The sequence below is a fragment of the Castor canadensis genome, chromosome 15, assembly GCF_047511655.1.
Source record: "Castor canadensis chromosome 15, mCasCan1.hap1v2, whole genome shotgun sequence".
In the NCBI taxonomy this organism is placed as follows: domain Eukaryota; kingdom Metazoa; phylum Chordata; class Mammalia; order Rodentia; family Castoridae; genus Castor; species Castor canadensis.
In genome coordinates, this window is record NC_133400.1 from 28,717,900 (window position 1) to 28,733,382 (window position 15,483).

The 15,483-nt window shown below is 38.9% G+C and overlaps 1 protein-coding gene across 3 annotated transcripts in view; it reads right to left on the reverse strand.

Moving 5' to 3' along the window:
- Window positions 1-15,483, reverse strand: part of Nup93 (nucleoporin 93) — a 112,465-nt gene that overhangs the window by 23,019 nt on the left and 73,963 nt on the right. For all 3 annotated transcript variants that reach the window (XM_074055968.1, XM_074055969.1, XM_074055970.1), the window contains 2 exons: window positions 15,258-15,386; window positions 1,352-1,426 (listed from right to left, as the gene is read on the reverse strand). In XM_074055968.1, coding sequence (XP_073912069.1) covers window positions 1,352-1,426; window positions 15,258-15,386 — 204 coding nt within the window. The remainder of the gene's footprint in view (window positions 1-1,351; window positions 1,427-15,257; window positions 15,387-15,483) is intronic.

Here is a 15,483-nt window from a genome sequence, read left to right on the forward strand (position 1 = left end):
TAGATAGCTGACATGACGAGGTCCTAAATGATGCAAAATGTTAAGTTCTAGGAAGTTTTAGTCTTTGCTTAACATCTCATTTGGGTAATGATACTTCCCGGTGGTGGCCATATCAATGGAGGGAGTCAGCCATATAATGAGGTTAAAATTTAAAGGATATTGATGTGCAAGGGGTGTAAGAAAAGAGATCTAAAACTTGGAGCAGAAGAAAATGAAGGCCAGTGGTGAAACACAGACTTATATGAAAGGGAAACTCCTCTGTGGGAGCTGACAAAGCCAGCTTCAGCTGCCTAGAGTTTGAAGTAGCAATGGTACACTGAAGGAGAGAGACTTTTAAAAGGCATTTAGGAAATTTCTTTCAATAAGGGTTAAGAGGATTTCTGTCAGTACCATGAGCCTATCAGGTGTCCAGTTAACGCAAAAGTCCATTAACTAATTACCTTTCAGTGAAGACAGACCTCTATAAAAGAGCACAGGATTTCAGTTTCTCTCAACCCTTTGCTCCCTCCATACACTGCCATCTGCTTCTGCCTCCAATCACCTTACTTCAGACTCGGGGGAGGAAAGGAAGTAGGTAATCCTGAGGGCTACAAGAGGCACCAATGTGTTCTCCCTCAGACTCACAGGAGTTAATAATGGCTGAGCAGGGGCAGGATGATCTGAAAGGGGATAGAAGCTCAATCAATAGGAACATTTTCCCTCCTTGATAGTTTATGGAAGAAAGTGGCAGTAACTATAAAATACACCAGTGGCTGGTATTACTTTATTCAAAAAGTCAACCTTAGGTATGTCCTTAGGACAGTCTCAGTCTAACTGAGTGCCTATGTTCACTACAAAGCATCTTAATTCATACTTACTTCAACAACCAGAAGCATGATCCCCAGTACACCAGTAGCTTCTCTAAGACAAAATACCAAGTAGTACTCAGTACACTGTGCTTGCCAAAGCTAAAAAGCATTTAGAAAATTTCTTTCAACAATGGGTGAAAGGAGGATTTCTGACCATATCATTAGCTGACCAGGTAATTCAGTTAATACAGAACTCCATTTGCTAGGCAATGAAGTAATTCATGACTTCCCTCTACAAGCAGTCATTGCCAACAATACAAAACCGCATGCCCTGGTTAGTGGAGAGGGCAGATTTCCATTTATTTCCCTGCATCAAACCTGATTCATTCTATTGCCCTATTTAATAGAAGTCTCCAGTGGCACATATGGTAAAATATTAACCAGACCTCCAAATGAAAACCCAACTTGATTTCAGGTTTGAGTTACACAAGAAGTCACTGTTCTCTTTGATTCACCAGAAGCTCACAGGATTTTCCTGGATTAAATCTTGAGAACACACTCACCTGCCGGGCATAGGCCATCTCAATGCTGTCCAGAGAGCTTCGACCAGGGGGCCCCACATCGCTGACATAACTTGGCTGTAGGTAAAGACAATCCAGAATTGGTTAAGAATAGTACTCAGTCACGTGAAGAAATAAAAATCACACCAACATATCTCTGTCTTTCTCAGAACCGTGAGGAATCTTTCCTGGTTAAAATTTTCTCAAAATAATTGTTTCAATAAAATGCAACTCTCTTACCATGAACATGAGAAGAGAATAGGCAGGAGACTGGACTGATTAAAAAGTAAAAGGAGAATCTCTATCTACCATGTGAGGATACAGTGAGAAGGTAGTCAGTATGCAAGCCAGAAAGAAAGCCCTCACTAAGAAACAGAATTGATCAGCACCTTGATGATGTACTTTCCAGCCTCTGCAACAAATTCCTGATGTTAGAGTCACTCAGTCTATGTGGCCCCAGCTGACTAATAATAGAGACTCTGTTCTAGATGCTGAGGGTGTGGAAGACAACAGAAATACCTGCACTCAGGGAGCTTATATTCTAATGAGGCTAGATGGTCAAGAAGCAAGATAAATAAATAAGGAAATAATACAGTTTGTCAACTAGTAATAAACATGTCAAGAAAAAATAAGTAGGAAAAGGAACAAGGAGGCCAGAAACAGTGTAATTCTGTAATCCTAGCTCAGGAAGTGGAGATTAGGAGGATGGTGGTTCAAGGCCAGCCCAGGAATAAAGTTCATGAGACCCCATTTCAATCAATAAAAGCTGGGCAAGGTGATGCGCACCTGTTACCCCAGCTATGCAGGAAAAATAAATAGGAGGAAAGCAGTCCAGGCTGGCCCAGGCATAAATGGAAGCCCCTACTCAAAAAATATCTACAGCAAAAAGGGTTGGGTTGGAGGTGTGGCTCAAGTAGTAAAGTGCCCGCCTAGCAAACACAAAGTCCTGAATTCAAACCCCAATACCACAAAAAAAAAGAAAGGGAATGAGGGGGTTGAGGGTATAGGTAGTGGTCAGTTTCAATTAGGATGATCCAGGAAGGCCTTCCTATGAAGGAGAAGTTTGAACAAAGACCTAAAGCAGATTAAGACACTGATGTGGATCCTGGGAGAAAACTCTACAGGCAGAGAGTGCAGAGACTCTGTTTCCTGTGCTTTCTTCATACTATCACTGACCTCAAATTCATATTATACTTTGGTTATCCTTAACTACTAATGTCTTATGCCTCTACATCTTTGTTTATTGTTCTCCTTCAGTTTATGATCTTCATCCTCATTTATTTTTCTAGAAAATATTTATGTAAAGACAGAAGACAATAATTGTACCAATTTGAAAACAAAAAGTAAAAGGAGGCTGGATAAGTCCTATTGATGATCTAACGACTATTTCTGGAAAGACACATCTTTCCAGCATTCAGTTTCAATCCCAAGCCCCCTCCATCTCATCTTCCTTCCTATGTCTTCACATCAGCTGAGGCCACGGTTATTAGTCAGTGAGCTTCTGTGTGCACTGATCATATTCAGGCAGTAGAGGGAATAGAATCTGCAGGGTCACAATACCAGGTTCAGACATTTCCAATCTCAAGTCTACATTAAGGCAACAGCTACTGATTAATTTGCTGTGTCTGAAGATGTGAAACCAATCAAAGCTGGGCAGTCATTCATTCAGTAAACACATGCTAAGTGCCTGCCACATGCACTGAGTGTGTATACCCATCCCCACAGGATGATAAAAAGCCAGCCTACAGTTTACCATCTGCTGGGGAGAACTACACACAAATATATGAGAAAAGTTTATTAGTCCTTTTAAAAGAAAGACTGAAAGTTCATCTTAAGCTAAGTTTACTACTCACTATAAACAAATGTGGATCAAAATTAGGTTCATTCTTAAATTTCCAATATGTTAGTTTGTAGTACCATAGCAGAGATAAAATTGTTTAGGCTTAGCTCATTTGAAAAAATGCTCTACCCTCCAAAATCTAAAACAAAGCAGTCTGAAGTCGGGTTCCTGAGAAAACAATGGAAGATGTCAGCCAAACTTCCCAGCATGATAAAAGTGGTAAACAGCAAACCAGAGTGAGTTTAAGTGGAGTGCACTAGAGAGGAGGGGCAGGAAACAGAAAGAAGTAAGCCCTTGGTTCTGGAGAATGAACACTGGGCCACTTAGGACATCAAGGCTGTAGGAGGGTCACTTCATTCCCTAGTTTTTGGGTCGACAGCAATGCAGTTTCTTGGAGCTCTAGATTCTCATCAGTCAGATGAAGGACAACCCTGACAGGTCCCGTTCAGTTCTTACCCTTAATGATTATTAGCATACCAAGAACTGATCTTGGTAGATGATGCTGGATGATTGACCCAGTGACCATTCCCATTCCCTGCTTCTCACCTTTCCTCCCTTTCAGGTCAGTATATAGAGTTAAATATACCCTATGGTGTGCTGGTAAATTTTTAACAACTGGCTCTTGAGGAAGAGGACCTGATGTGTAGCATTTGCTGGTTTCTCTGGTGTAAATACCCTCACCATAGCAGATTTCAAGCCACCAAGGTGATACCAATTAGTTTGCAATTAGATTGCAAACAACAGTAAGCCCATGAGGCAGCCCCTACACATTACTGGATATAGCTTTTTCCAGCTACAGCTAGGAATGGCCATGTGTCCTAGTTCTAGTCAATGAGCTGGAAACACAAGCCTGCTAGTGCATTTGGAGACAACTTCTGCTTTTCAGATAAAGAGTTATTGGGTGGGGGGGGGGAGGTTGAGAAAAAAGAGCCCAGCATAACCTTCTAGCTTTTTCTCCCCACTTTTTAGCCCTGAATGCAAAAGCAATATCTAAGTGTACAGCAGCCATCTTGCTTGACTCAAATACACAGATATACTACAGACGATAGTGTGCAAAGATGGTAACAATAGTTGCATTTATCCAGCACTTACTGAATTTATTGAGCACTGTGTGAATTTTCATGTATTAACTCCTCAACACTATGAAGTAGGTACACAAAGACACACAGAAAGGCGAAGCCATTTGCCAAGTTCACAGCAGCAGGAGGCAGTAGAGCTGAGATCAGAAGTCACAGTCTAGCATTCTGTGCTCTCTGCCACACTTGAATCTGCCTACTGGGGCAGCCTAAGATAACCTCCCAAAGATAGCCACCACAGTGCTTGTTGTTGTTGAAGAAATAAAAATAAGAACTTTATTAAAAATAGTCATGAAACCATTAATTTGAAATATACTAGCAGCACTGAATAGGAAACCACATATAACAAACAGGCAATTCTAAAAATTACCATGAAGAATTGACAACCTTTAGTGTATAATAGCACAATTTACATTAACAGTCAGAAAATCAAAAGATAAATAATATCTGTAAGATGCTGAATAGAAATAATCATCAACCTAAATTTTAACCCCTGTTTAACTATCAATAAAGAGTGAGATAAGAATAATTTCCAGCTTACAGAGGCACTATAAAAATGAACACACTAGAAATCCTCACTGAGAAAACTACTAAGGGAAGTGCTTCAACAAGGAGCAAACTGTACCCAGAAGAAAAGTGAAGGACTCAAGAAAACCATAGGGTTTCTAAATGACAGCAAGTTTAAGTTTAGCAAGAGTATAAATTCTACATTGTTTTTGTGCTTTCAAGAAATGTAAAGTTAAACTAAAAATGAAGCTGGACATACTTAGAGGGGAGTTAAAATATTCTAGAAAATAAGAAAAATACTAAAGGCTTTTTATCTGCACTTTAGGTATCATGATTGTAGTTAAGAATATATGCTGAAAATTTTTTTAACTATTAAAAGTACATACATAAAATATATATCTTCCAAGTGAACAGAGAGAAATAGAAGAACAGAAAAAAAACTCAAAAACTGAAGGAAATATTTTTTTAAAAAAGAAGGAAAGAATGGTGGTGAACAAAAACATAATGTGAGTTGGTATAAATATATAAATAATCACAACAAATAAAAATATATTAAATTCGTTGTGGCCTACAGTGAGTTGTCTTTCAGATCCTTCTGTTTCTTCTGCATTTTTGCCACTTATCCCAAAATGTGCTGCTGAGTGTAGCCATGTAGCTATGTTCTCACCAATGCTGTATAAATGAAAAACATTTTTGTCTTTTCAAAGTCTTTGTTTTAAGACCCATGTCTTGGATCCACTCCATATGCTGGTGGGAAAAGGTTGTGTCAGGAGAAGTCTGGGAAGCTATGCATTGAGGATGGAAAGGCCATGACATCACTGAGGCCCTGGATGACATCCTTGAGTGAGGCCTGTCCATCTGCCATGCACTATCACATAAAAGAAATAGTCTTCTATCTGATATAAGTCACTGAGCCTCAGAACTTTTTGCTATAGTATATTTGCTTTCTCCAACAAATTCATTTATAAAAAGTCAGAGACAGAGATATTGATTAAAAATCAATCCAAAGAATGTTTATAAGAACACCCTAAAACAATGTCATATACAAAGACTCAAATGTTGAAAAAAATTTTACATTTACAATACTAAACAATATAGTGGGACAATATTAATAATGAGGAAATATTTACATTTAAATATTAAACAATAAAGATGGTATGGCATGTGTACACATGCATGTAAATACAAAAGTGGTATGTACTGAAACTGTTCCATGAATTGGGGGAGGAAGGATAAAGGGGAGCAGTGCAGGGGGTGAATTCATATATGATATATTCAATACACCGTAAGAACTTTTGTAAATGCCATGATGTACCCCAACCAGCACAAAAATAAAGGGGAAAACAAAAGTCACAATACCCTCCCCCACCCCGTATGACTATTATGTACTAATGAAAACAACAAAAAAAGCCCTGTTTGTAGCCAAGGTTACAAATGTGCATCACCATGCCTGGCCCTTAAATTAGATTTTGCCCACGGTATTTTTAAAGAAGGAAGCACCAAACCCTTTAAGCCTAGTAACCTATGGGTGGGGAGGGAGAAGGGAGGAAAAGGAAAAGGAGAACAGCAGTAGGGCACTTCTGTAAGGACATAGTTGTTTCAGCTATTCTTGAATGGCCTTGAGAAAAATTTCCAGTACTAAAAACCTAATTTTTTAAATTATCCATTTAAAAAGTAGTTGTTTTTCAGTCTTCAAATTTCCATTTAAATTAATTTTGCCTAATGCTCTTGTTTTCCAAAGCCCCTCTCCTTCAGTTGCCCTTGGTCAAGCTGCTATTTTACCACACATAAAGTCAATTACCCATCAACAGGATGTGCACATGCATATTCCTCAGTAGAAGAGCTGGCAACCAATCAGCTGGAATTCCATAGTCAGGACTGCCAGAGGGCTAGGAAAGTGGGTGCCAGTAAACTGTGTGAGAGTAACACTCCAAATGCCTCCAACCTCTGGGTTTCCCTGTATTGGGGCTTAATTGAGTCATAATGGGGACAACAGGACAAGATGACAGGAATAGAAAACAGAAGCAGGAAGTCAGAGACCAGAAAGTCAGGGAAGACAGAGGGCAGGGCCAGAGAGGCTCACCAGGAGTCTGGAGATTTGTGGAAAAACAGCAGCCTCCTGGGGCACAGACTGGGAATGGGCTTCTCAAAGTAGATGGTATTTCTAAAACAGTCATTTTGGAACAGGTGAGAGTGTGGTAGAAAGATTGCAAACTTTTATTTAGCACCTACTAGTGTATAAAGCCTGTCTAGGGATACATAAAACTCTTTTCCCATGGAAGGCACATTCTAGTCAGGGGAGAAGAAATATAACTGGCACTCCCAGCAAAACAAGTCTAGAGTAAAAAGAAAAAAACAATGGCACTACAGAAGAAAGTTTAATTTTCAAGTGGCATGCTTTGGCTTTATGTAAACAAAATGGAACCAAAGTGACTGATATACAGTATTTGGCTAAGAAAAAAAAAAGCATCGACTGGGGATCAAAAGACCAGGTCTCTAAATGTAACCCAACTAATGTCTGTGTGACCTTGATCTTCATGGATAAAATGAATAGAATGCTTGGTCCATTCATTAGATGGAACATTATTAGTCACACACACACACAAAAAAAACAAAACAAAAAACCCACAGACCTACATTCAGTTACACAGAAAAAGCTCTGAAGTGAGTAAACATAAAAGACAGTGTCAAACTGTAGATCCTAATATACATAATGATGCAATAAACTGATAAGGTCTATATAAACATACAAATATGCACGTAAGTATCTGAGAAAACTAGAAGGATGTGTACTAACAGAGGTTATGTTTGGGGGAGAGTGGCAGTCTCTTTCTTTTTTTGCAGTACTGGGGCTTTAACTCAGGGCTTACACTTTAAGTCACTCCACCAGCCCTCTCTCCCCCTTTTTGTGGGATTTTTTGAGATAGGGTCTTCTGAACTATTTGCCTGGGCTGGTTTTGAACTGTGAACCTCCTGATCCCTGTCTCCTGAGTAGCTAGGATTATAGGCATGAGTCACCAGTGCCCAGCTTGGCAGTTTTCTTAAGTGGGTCTACACACCTTTACCATCAGAACAGTGCACCAGATCAAGAAGGTGTTCATGTGTGATACATTATGACAATCAAATGGAAGGACCTGATGAGCTGGGATTTTTTTCTAGATCTTTTTAAGAGTAGCAGAGCACTTTCTAGAGTTGAAATCTTACTCAAACCCTAATACATGAACCAGACTCATTCCCTAGGAAACTGCCAGGGAACCAATACATAGCTTAGAATCATCTAGTCGGGGTTTTCAAATTCAAGCTCTTATCAGTCTATATTTTACTATATTTTATCAAATTAATATATCACCTATTATAAAATATGATGTCACTTTTGTGTCACTAGGAAAAGAAAAAAAAAATGCTGCCCAAACTATGATTCAACAGTGAATTTGAGATGTTAAATGTGTATGACTAGGAATTGATTGCAACTCTGCTAAGTCCTTTTCTAAGACAATACATTAAGGGATTGCCCATTGACTACATCTAATACCAACACATCCACTAGACTACAATAAGGTTAAATTTTCCTTTAAATACTGTTTTAAAAGTTGGCTAAGCATAAAAGAAATGCAAATCAAAACAACATGGAGACTCCATCTCACCCCAGTCAAAACAGCTATTGTTAAAACAAACATGCTAGCAAAGACAAGGGGAAAAAAGGAACCTTAGATACTATTGGTGGAATTGTAAATTAGTGCATCCACTATGGAAATCAGTATGGAGGTTCCTCAAAAAAATATAAACAGGACTACTATATGATTCTGCTATACCACTCCTGGGTATATACCTGAAGCAATGTGAGTCAACATATAACAGCAATACCTGCATACCCATGTTTATTGCAGTACTGTTCACAATCACCAAGTTATGTAATTAGCCTAAGCCTAAGTGTCCATCAATGGATGAACGGTTGAAGAAAATGTGGTATATATACACAATGGAGTATTAGTCAGCCATAAAGAAGAATGTAATTATGTAATTTGCAGGAAAATAGATGGAGCTAGAGATCATTATGTTAAAAAGAAATAAGCCAGATTCAGAAAGACAAATACACACTTTCTCTCCTATGTAGAATCTAGGTCTAGAAAAGCGAAAGGACATGAACATGGGGATGGCAGGGGGACTAGCAGGAGGTAGGAGAAGGGATACAGAGAGTGGGGAAGGAAAATAGCATCAAAGTACATTGCATGCACATATAAAAAGGATATAATGAACCCATTAAAAAATGTGTAAGAAAGTTGAAAAAAGGGGGCAGCTGGTAGAGGGGGAATAAGAAAGAGTAATAGAGGGGAGTTATGTGCATGTAAGGGACTATCATAATGCAATCTCTCATTTTGTACAGCTAATATACAATAATAAAAATAATTTTTAAAAAGTTGGCTAATAAACATCAAGGAATTTCCATCCTGCTCGAGCCCTCCATCCTGTGAAGCAAACTACCCAACACTGAATTCTTCTTCACACTGACAAGATGCAAGAACTGGCACCTGAGGGCTCACAGCCACAAGTCTCTTTCTTACCCCAAAGTACACCATTTTTATTCAGACCATGACTTATCTTTCAATTCCTACCTTTCTTTAAAGGTTCTATTTCTTTTCTCAATGACATCCTAAGGAAATTAATTTTCCATACTGACTTTATGCTACTGAAGCATCATTTCCTTTATTAAAACTTGCTAAGAACAGATATTAACAATGTCTCCTTGCTCTTCTTTTATTGGAAAGTTTGGGGAGAAAATGTTTCAGGAACCACCATATTCTAGTCCACTTTCAAAAAGCCTTGAGTCCCTATTTATATTAAATAATTCAAATTTGAACATTTCCCTTCAAAGGTAATATTAATTCAAAATGATCTGAAGCCACCTTCCTAACTCTTTGAATTCCAACAACTGAATAAAGTGTCCAGAAAACAATACTGCAGGTATCAAGTCATACTTCATTTTTTTACATTTGGAACTAAAGTTTTTTGTTTTTATTTCTAGTAATACTTTACAAATTAAGAGAAATACTAAAAAAGATCCCTATTAAAATGATTCAATAAACTTCATAATGTATAACTTACCAAATGCTAACTGCACTAATACTGCTCGGGTAGGCAAGCTAGCACTACATGCCAGGAACTGGGCTGGGGCTTTACATAAGTTTTGCATTCCTTCCGACAGGTTTCAAAACCCAGGCTCAGGAGCCCAAAACCTGCCAAATTCCAAAGCCTGCCTTCTATACTTCAAACTGTGTGGTCTCATATGCAGAAGGTGAACTAAGTAGAGATAATATCACCTTTCCGTTATTTGAAAGGAAAGTACAGGGGTTCCATATAGCCAATAGAATGGTTAAACTCAGATAGGCAGAAAACACCAAGTATGACAAAGACATGGAACAAACACAATTTTTACATACTGCTGGTGGGAAGACGCACTGATAAAACCATTTTGGATGGCCCTCTGACAGTATCTATTAAAACTGAACACAATTTTTTTGTCTTTTTCATGATGCTAGGATCAAACTCGGAGCCTCATACAAGCTAGGCAAGTGCCTACTGAGCTACAATTTCAGCCCCAAAGCTGAACACACGGATACCCTCTGACCCAGCAATATTCCTCTCTGGTATACCCAATAAAGATGAAAACATGTGTTCACTAAGAAAGATACAAGAATGTTCATAATAGCACTATTTATAAAAGCCAAGCCTGGAATCTACCCAAATGTCCATCAATACTAGAGTGGGCAAAGAAATTGCAATTACACTGCTGAACCTCTAAAATGAATAGCTCACAACTACATGCAACAGTGTACAGAATGTTACACAAAAGAAGCCAGAAACACACTATTCACAATAGCCAAGTTATGGAAACAGCCAAGATGCCCCACCACCGACGAATGGATTAAGAAAATGTGGTATCTATACACAATGGAACTTTATGCAGCCATGAAGAACAGAATGTTATCATTCGCTGGTAAATGGATGGAATTGGAGAACATCATTCTGAGTGAGGTTAGCCTGGCCCAAAACACCAAAAATCACATGTTCTCCCTCATATGTGGACATTAGATCAAGGGCAAATACAACAAGGGGATTGGACTTTGAGCACATGATAAAAGCAAGAGCACACAAGGGAGGGGTGAGGATAGGTAAGACACCTAAAAAATTAGCTAGCATTTGTTGTCCTTAACGCAGAGAAACTAAAGCAGATACCTTAAAAGCAACTGAGGCCAATAGGAGAAGGGGACCAGGAACTAGAGAAAAGGTGAGATCAAAAAGAATTAACCTAGAAGGTAACACACACGCACAGGAAATCAATGTGAGTCAATGCCCTGTATAGCTATCCTTATCTCAACCAGCAAAAACCCTTGTTCCTTCCTATTATTGCTTATACTCTCTCTACAACAAAATTAGAAATAAGGGCAAAATAGTTTCTGCTGGGTATTGAGGGGGTAGGGGGGAGAGGGAGGGGGTGGAGTGGGTGGTAAGGGAGGGGGTGGGGGCAGGGGGGGGAAATGACCCAAGCCTTGTATGCACATATGAATAATAAAACAAAAAAAAAAGAAGCCAGAAACAAACTCATATTGTATGACTCCATTTACATAAAGTACAAAAATAGGCAAAATGAATCCATGAAATGAGAAGTCAGAATAGAGTCCAGAAAGGGGCACAAAGAAGATTTCAGGGTTGCTGGCAGTGTTCTGTTTCTTCACTTAGGTGTGTTCCATTTGTGATAATTTATTGAGCTATGTATTTATGATTTATGTACATTTCTGTATAAGTGTTATAACTCAAGAAAACAGTTCAAAACATCAAAAGTAAAAAACTTACAAGTTTCCAGAAAATGAAATTTTCGGGATAACCTGAAGAGACTTGTTTATATCATTTGCCAACTTGTACAGCAATGTTATTCACTCTACCAGGTGTCACAACAGAGAAAAACACAGCATGGATAATGCTTCCTTTCCAAGGGGACTAGAGGTCAAGGAAGAACAATCTACTAAACAGACCAGTCTATTTTTGAGAGAAGAGCAATCAAGAGAGAATATCACACTTGTAATTTATAATTACTTCCAAATCCCTATACAGAACACAACCTATTAACACCATTTTTTAAAAATGAAGTTTATAAAACCATGAGTTATTCTAGTTATTTGCCAAGATTCACAAAGAACTGGGAAAGAAACATTAAGCTGGCTAAGAGCCTTATATATCAGTTCTTCTTTCTCAAAGACTGATTTGAGTCTGAAATCTCTGAAATATGGAACAGGGTCCTTAAAGAACAATTTCCCAAGACATACGATTTTGGCATCTATTTATTTGGGGACTAATTTAATAGAAAGCTAATATTTAAATCAGGGACAAATGTGTAGATGCAAGATGTGAGAAGTTACCTTACAGGTACCACAAACTGCCAATCTAGCCATATGTGACCCAGACTTCAACAGAGCAATAGTCTAGAAGCCAACAGTCTTGGGGCACATCAGCATACTATATATTTCTCTAGCCTCAGTTTTCCTATTTGAATGTACAAAAGGATGCTAGGTACCCATGAAACAAGTTCTGGGAAAAAAGACTTACCAGGAAGCCTGATAATACTGTCTAAAAATGTTAACACTGTCATTATTATAACATTAAAATTTTAAGTTTCTACCTCCAAATTATCTGAAACTACTTTTTAAAAAGACAATAGTAAGGAATGCCATTAGGAGTCTTTATTGATGATCAGTCCTGATGATCTTATTTCACCAGTGAAGGCTCTGAAGGTCTGCAGGGTTGAAGAACTTGGATAAGGCCTCTGAACTAGCCATTGCTGAAGCAGTATTTGAAATCCAGGGCCACCCCTCCACCCCGGCAAGAATGGTGAATGTGTGGCAGGCACAAAGGCAGACATCAAGCAAGACACTTTTTCCTGCTGGTACTAGATAAAACTCCCAAATTCTTCTCAGGAAAGATCTTCAGGATGCAATGTGGGAAACAAGAAAGATGTAGAACAGAGCACATTGTCTACATACACCCTCACCCACCCAACCCCACACTAGGAATCAAACTCAGGGTCTTGCCCATGCTAGGCAAAGGCTGACACTGAGCCACATCTCCAGTCCTCAGCTTTTATGTAAGAAGGTGCAGGGGTAAGAACTCCCACATACTTCTGTTTATATAAAGAAATGCTAGAAATATACACAAGAAAGCAGTAACAATGATTATCTACAGATTACAAAGGGGGAAGGGAACAGGGTTCTTTGATTCTTGAATTATGCAACTATATTATTCTTTTATTTTTTAATTTTTTTGGTGGTATGGGGGATTGAACTTAGAGGCTCAAGTGGTAAAGCACTTGAGCCACGCCCCTAGTCCTTTTGTTTTTAGTTTGTTTTTCAGATATGGTCTCATGATAACTGCCCAGGCTGGCCTTAAACTTAGATCACCCTCTCTCCACCTCCTGAGTAGCTGGGATTATAGACATGCCACCAAGCCCAGCTGACTATCTTTATTTTTTAAATTTTAAAAAGAGGAGAAAATTCTCAAGTTGACACTATTAACAATCAACACTGGCAATTAATAATACTCAACATACCCACCTCATTTTTTCAACTAATACTTTTTACCCTAATGCTTCAATTAGCACAGTTAGAGCCAAATACTTAATGAACACCTACTATGCTCCAGAGCCTCTTCTAGGCCCTGGATATATAGGAATAAAGAAAACAAAATCCTTACCTTCATAGAGCTTAAAATCTGTGAGAAAAAGACAATATACATATAAAGACATAAAGCATATACTATGTCACGTGAAAGGAAGTATTAAAAATACATTAAAAAAAAAGAATAGAAAAAGTGTTGAATGAGAAGGGGTTGGTTTGGAGTTCAGATATAAAGGCCCTGGAAGTCTCACTAAGAAGGCACTAGGTCAATATTGGAAAGAAGTGAGAGAGAGAGAGCCATGCAGCTATTTGGGGGATTTTTTCCTAGGCAGAAGCAGAAGGAAACCCAGAGGACCCTCAGCAGCACCAAGTCTGCCAGGTTGTAAGGGGAACCTGTAAGTACCCTGTTTGGCTGGGGCAGCAGGAACATAGGGAGAGTAGAATAGGATGAACTTAGCTAATGAGACCAGATCATGCAAGAACTAATAAGTCATGTAAAAACTTTGGCTTTCACTCCAAGTGGGATGAATGCCACTGGAAGGTTCTCCAGAGTAGAGTGCTGAAAGAAATCTAACCTATCTGAAACTAAAGCATGGTAGAAGAGCAAAAGCAGGGAAACCAGTATGGTAGTCAGCCTGTAAAATGGCCCCATGGATCCCCACCTCATGGTATGCTGGCTTGAGTGACTCACTTATAAATCAGAGAGGTATTGGGATATGATTTTGAAGATTATACTATTGAAAGAGTATAACTTTTGTCTTGGAGGTGTTTTAGCTCTATTTTGGATCCCTTCCTCTTGCTCTAGGACAAGCAAGCTACTATGTTGTGAGCAGCACATGGACAGGCCCATTTAATAAGGAATTAATTAACGTCTCCAGCTAAGAGCCTGAGAGGACCTAAGGCTTCTCCATAGCCATCTGGGTGACTCTGGTAGAGGATCCTTCCTGAGTCAAGCCCTTTAATAAGTGCAGCCTCAGTCAACACCTTGATTGTAGCTGCAAAAGACCCTGATCCAGATATACCCAGTCAAGCTAAAAGCTTGTTTTCATCCACTAAGGTCTGAAATATTACAAAACAACAGAAAAGTGAAACTACTAGCTAGAGGCTAGTTCAATAATTTGAGTAAGAGATGATGGCAGTTTGGACCAGAATATTAATAGTGAAGGTGGAAAGAAGTGGTTGGACTCTTGGTATGGTTCAAGAGTAGGGCTAACTGAATTTGTCAGCATGTGAAAGAGACTGGGTGTGAGATGGGCAAGGAGAGGACAAAAATAAATGAGATTTTTGATCTGAACAAGTGAAAACCTGGAATTACCATTTATAAAGATGGGGATCTGTGAGAAGAGAAGGTGGGTTGAGGGGACTGCTATCATGAGTCAATTCTGGATCTAGTTAGCCAGAGATGCTTATAGAAAACCAAGAAAGTCGCTAGATAAATATGTGTGGGGTTCAGGGTTGCAGATGTAAATTTTAGTTTTCTACACATAGCTGGTACATAAGGCCAAATAAAAAGCGATAAGCCCAAATAAAAATCAATAGGGCAGTGATTAAGAGAGAAAAGAGAAAAGGTAAAGGACTGAATACCAGGACACCCAAACATCTAGAGGTCAGAGAGTCTGAGGAAAATTCTCAAAGGAGACTGAGCAAAAGCAGCCAGACATGTTGGAGGAAATTCAGGCAAATATGGAATCCTGACAGCCAAACAAAGAAAGGATTTCATGGACAGTTGATCACCTATGCCAGAATGTCACTAGAAATAGTCAAGCATTCTTTGTGTCATATTTTTATTAGTAATGATTTATCCTTCTGATTCAACATACCTCACTTTCTTGAGTAAAGTCAAGGGCATCTTCTCCTGAAGCCAGCAGTGTGTGCAGAATTCGCTGTTTCACTTGCTCCCACTCAACCAGCATTGACTCTCGATGGTACTCCTCAGCCATGCCAAAGGTCTATCAGAGAGGAACAGAAAGCAATGATCAAAACAAAAAAACACAGATCAAGGTTTCCTTTAAAACCCAAAAGAAAAGCAAAGTGCCCCCAACCCAT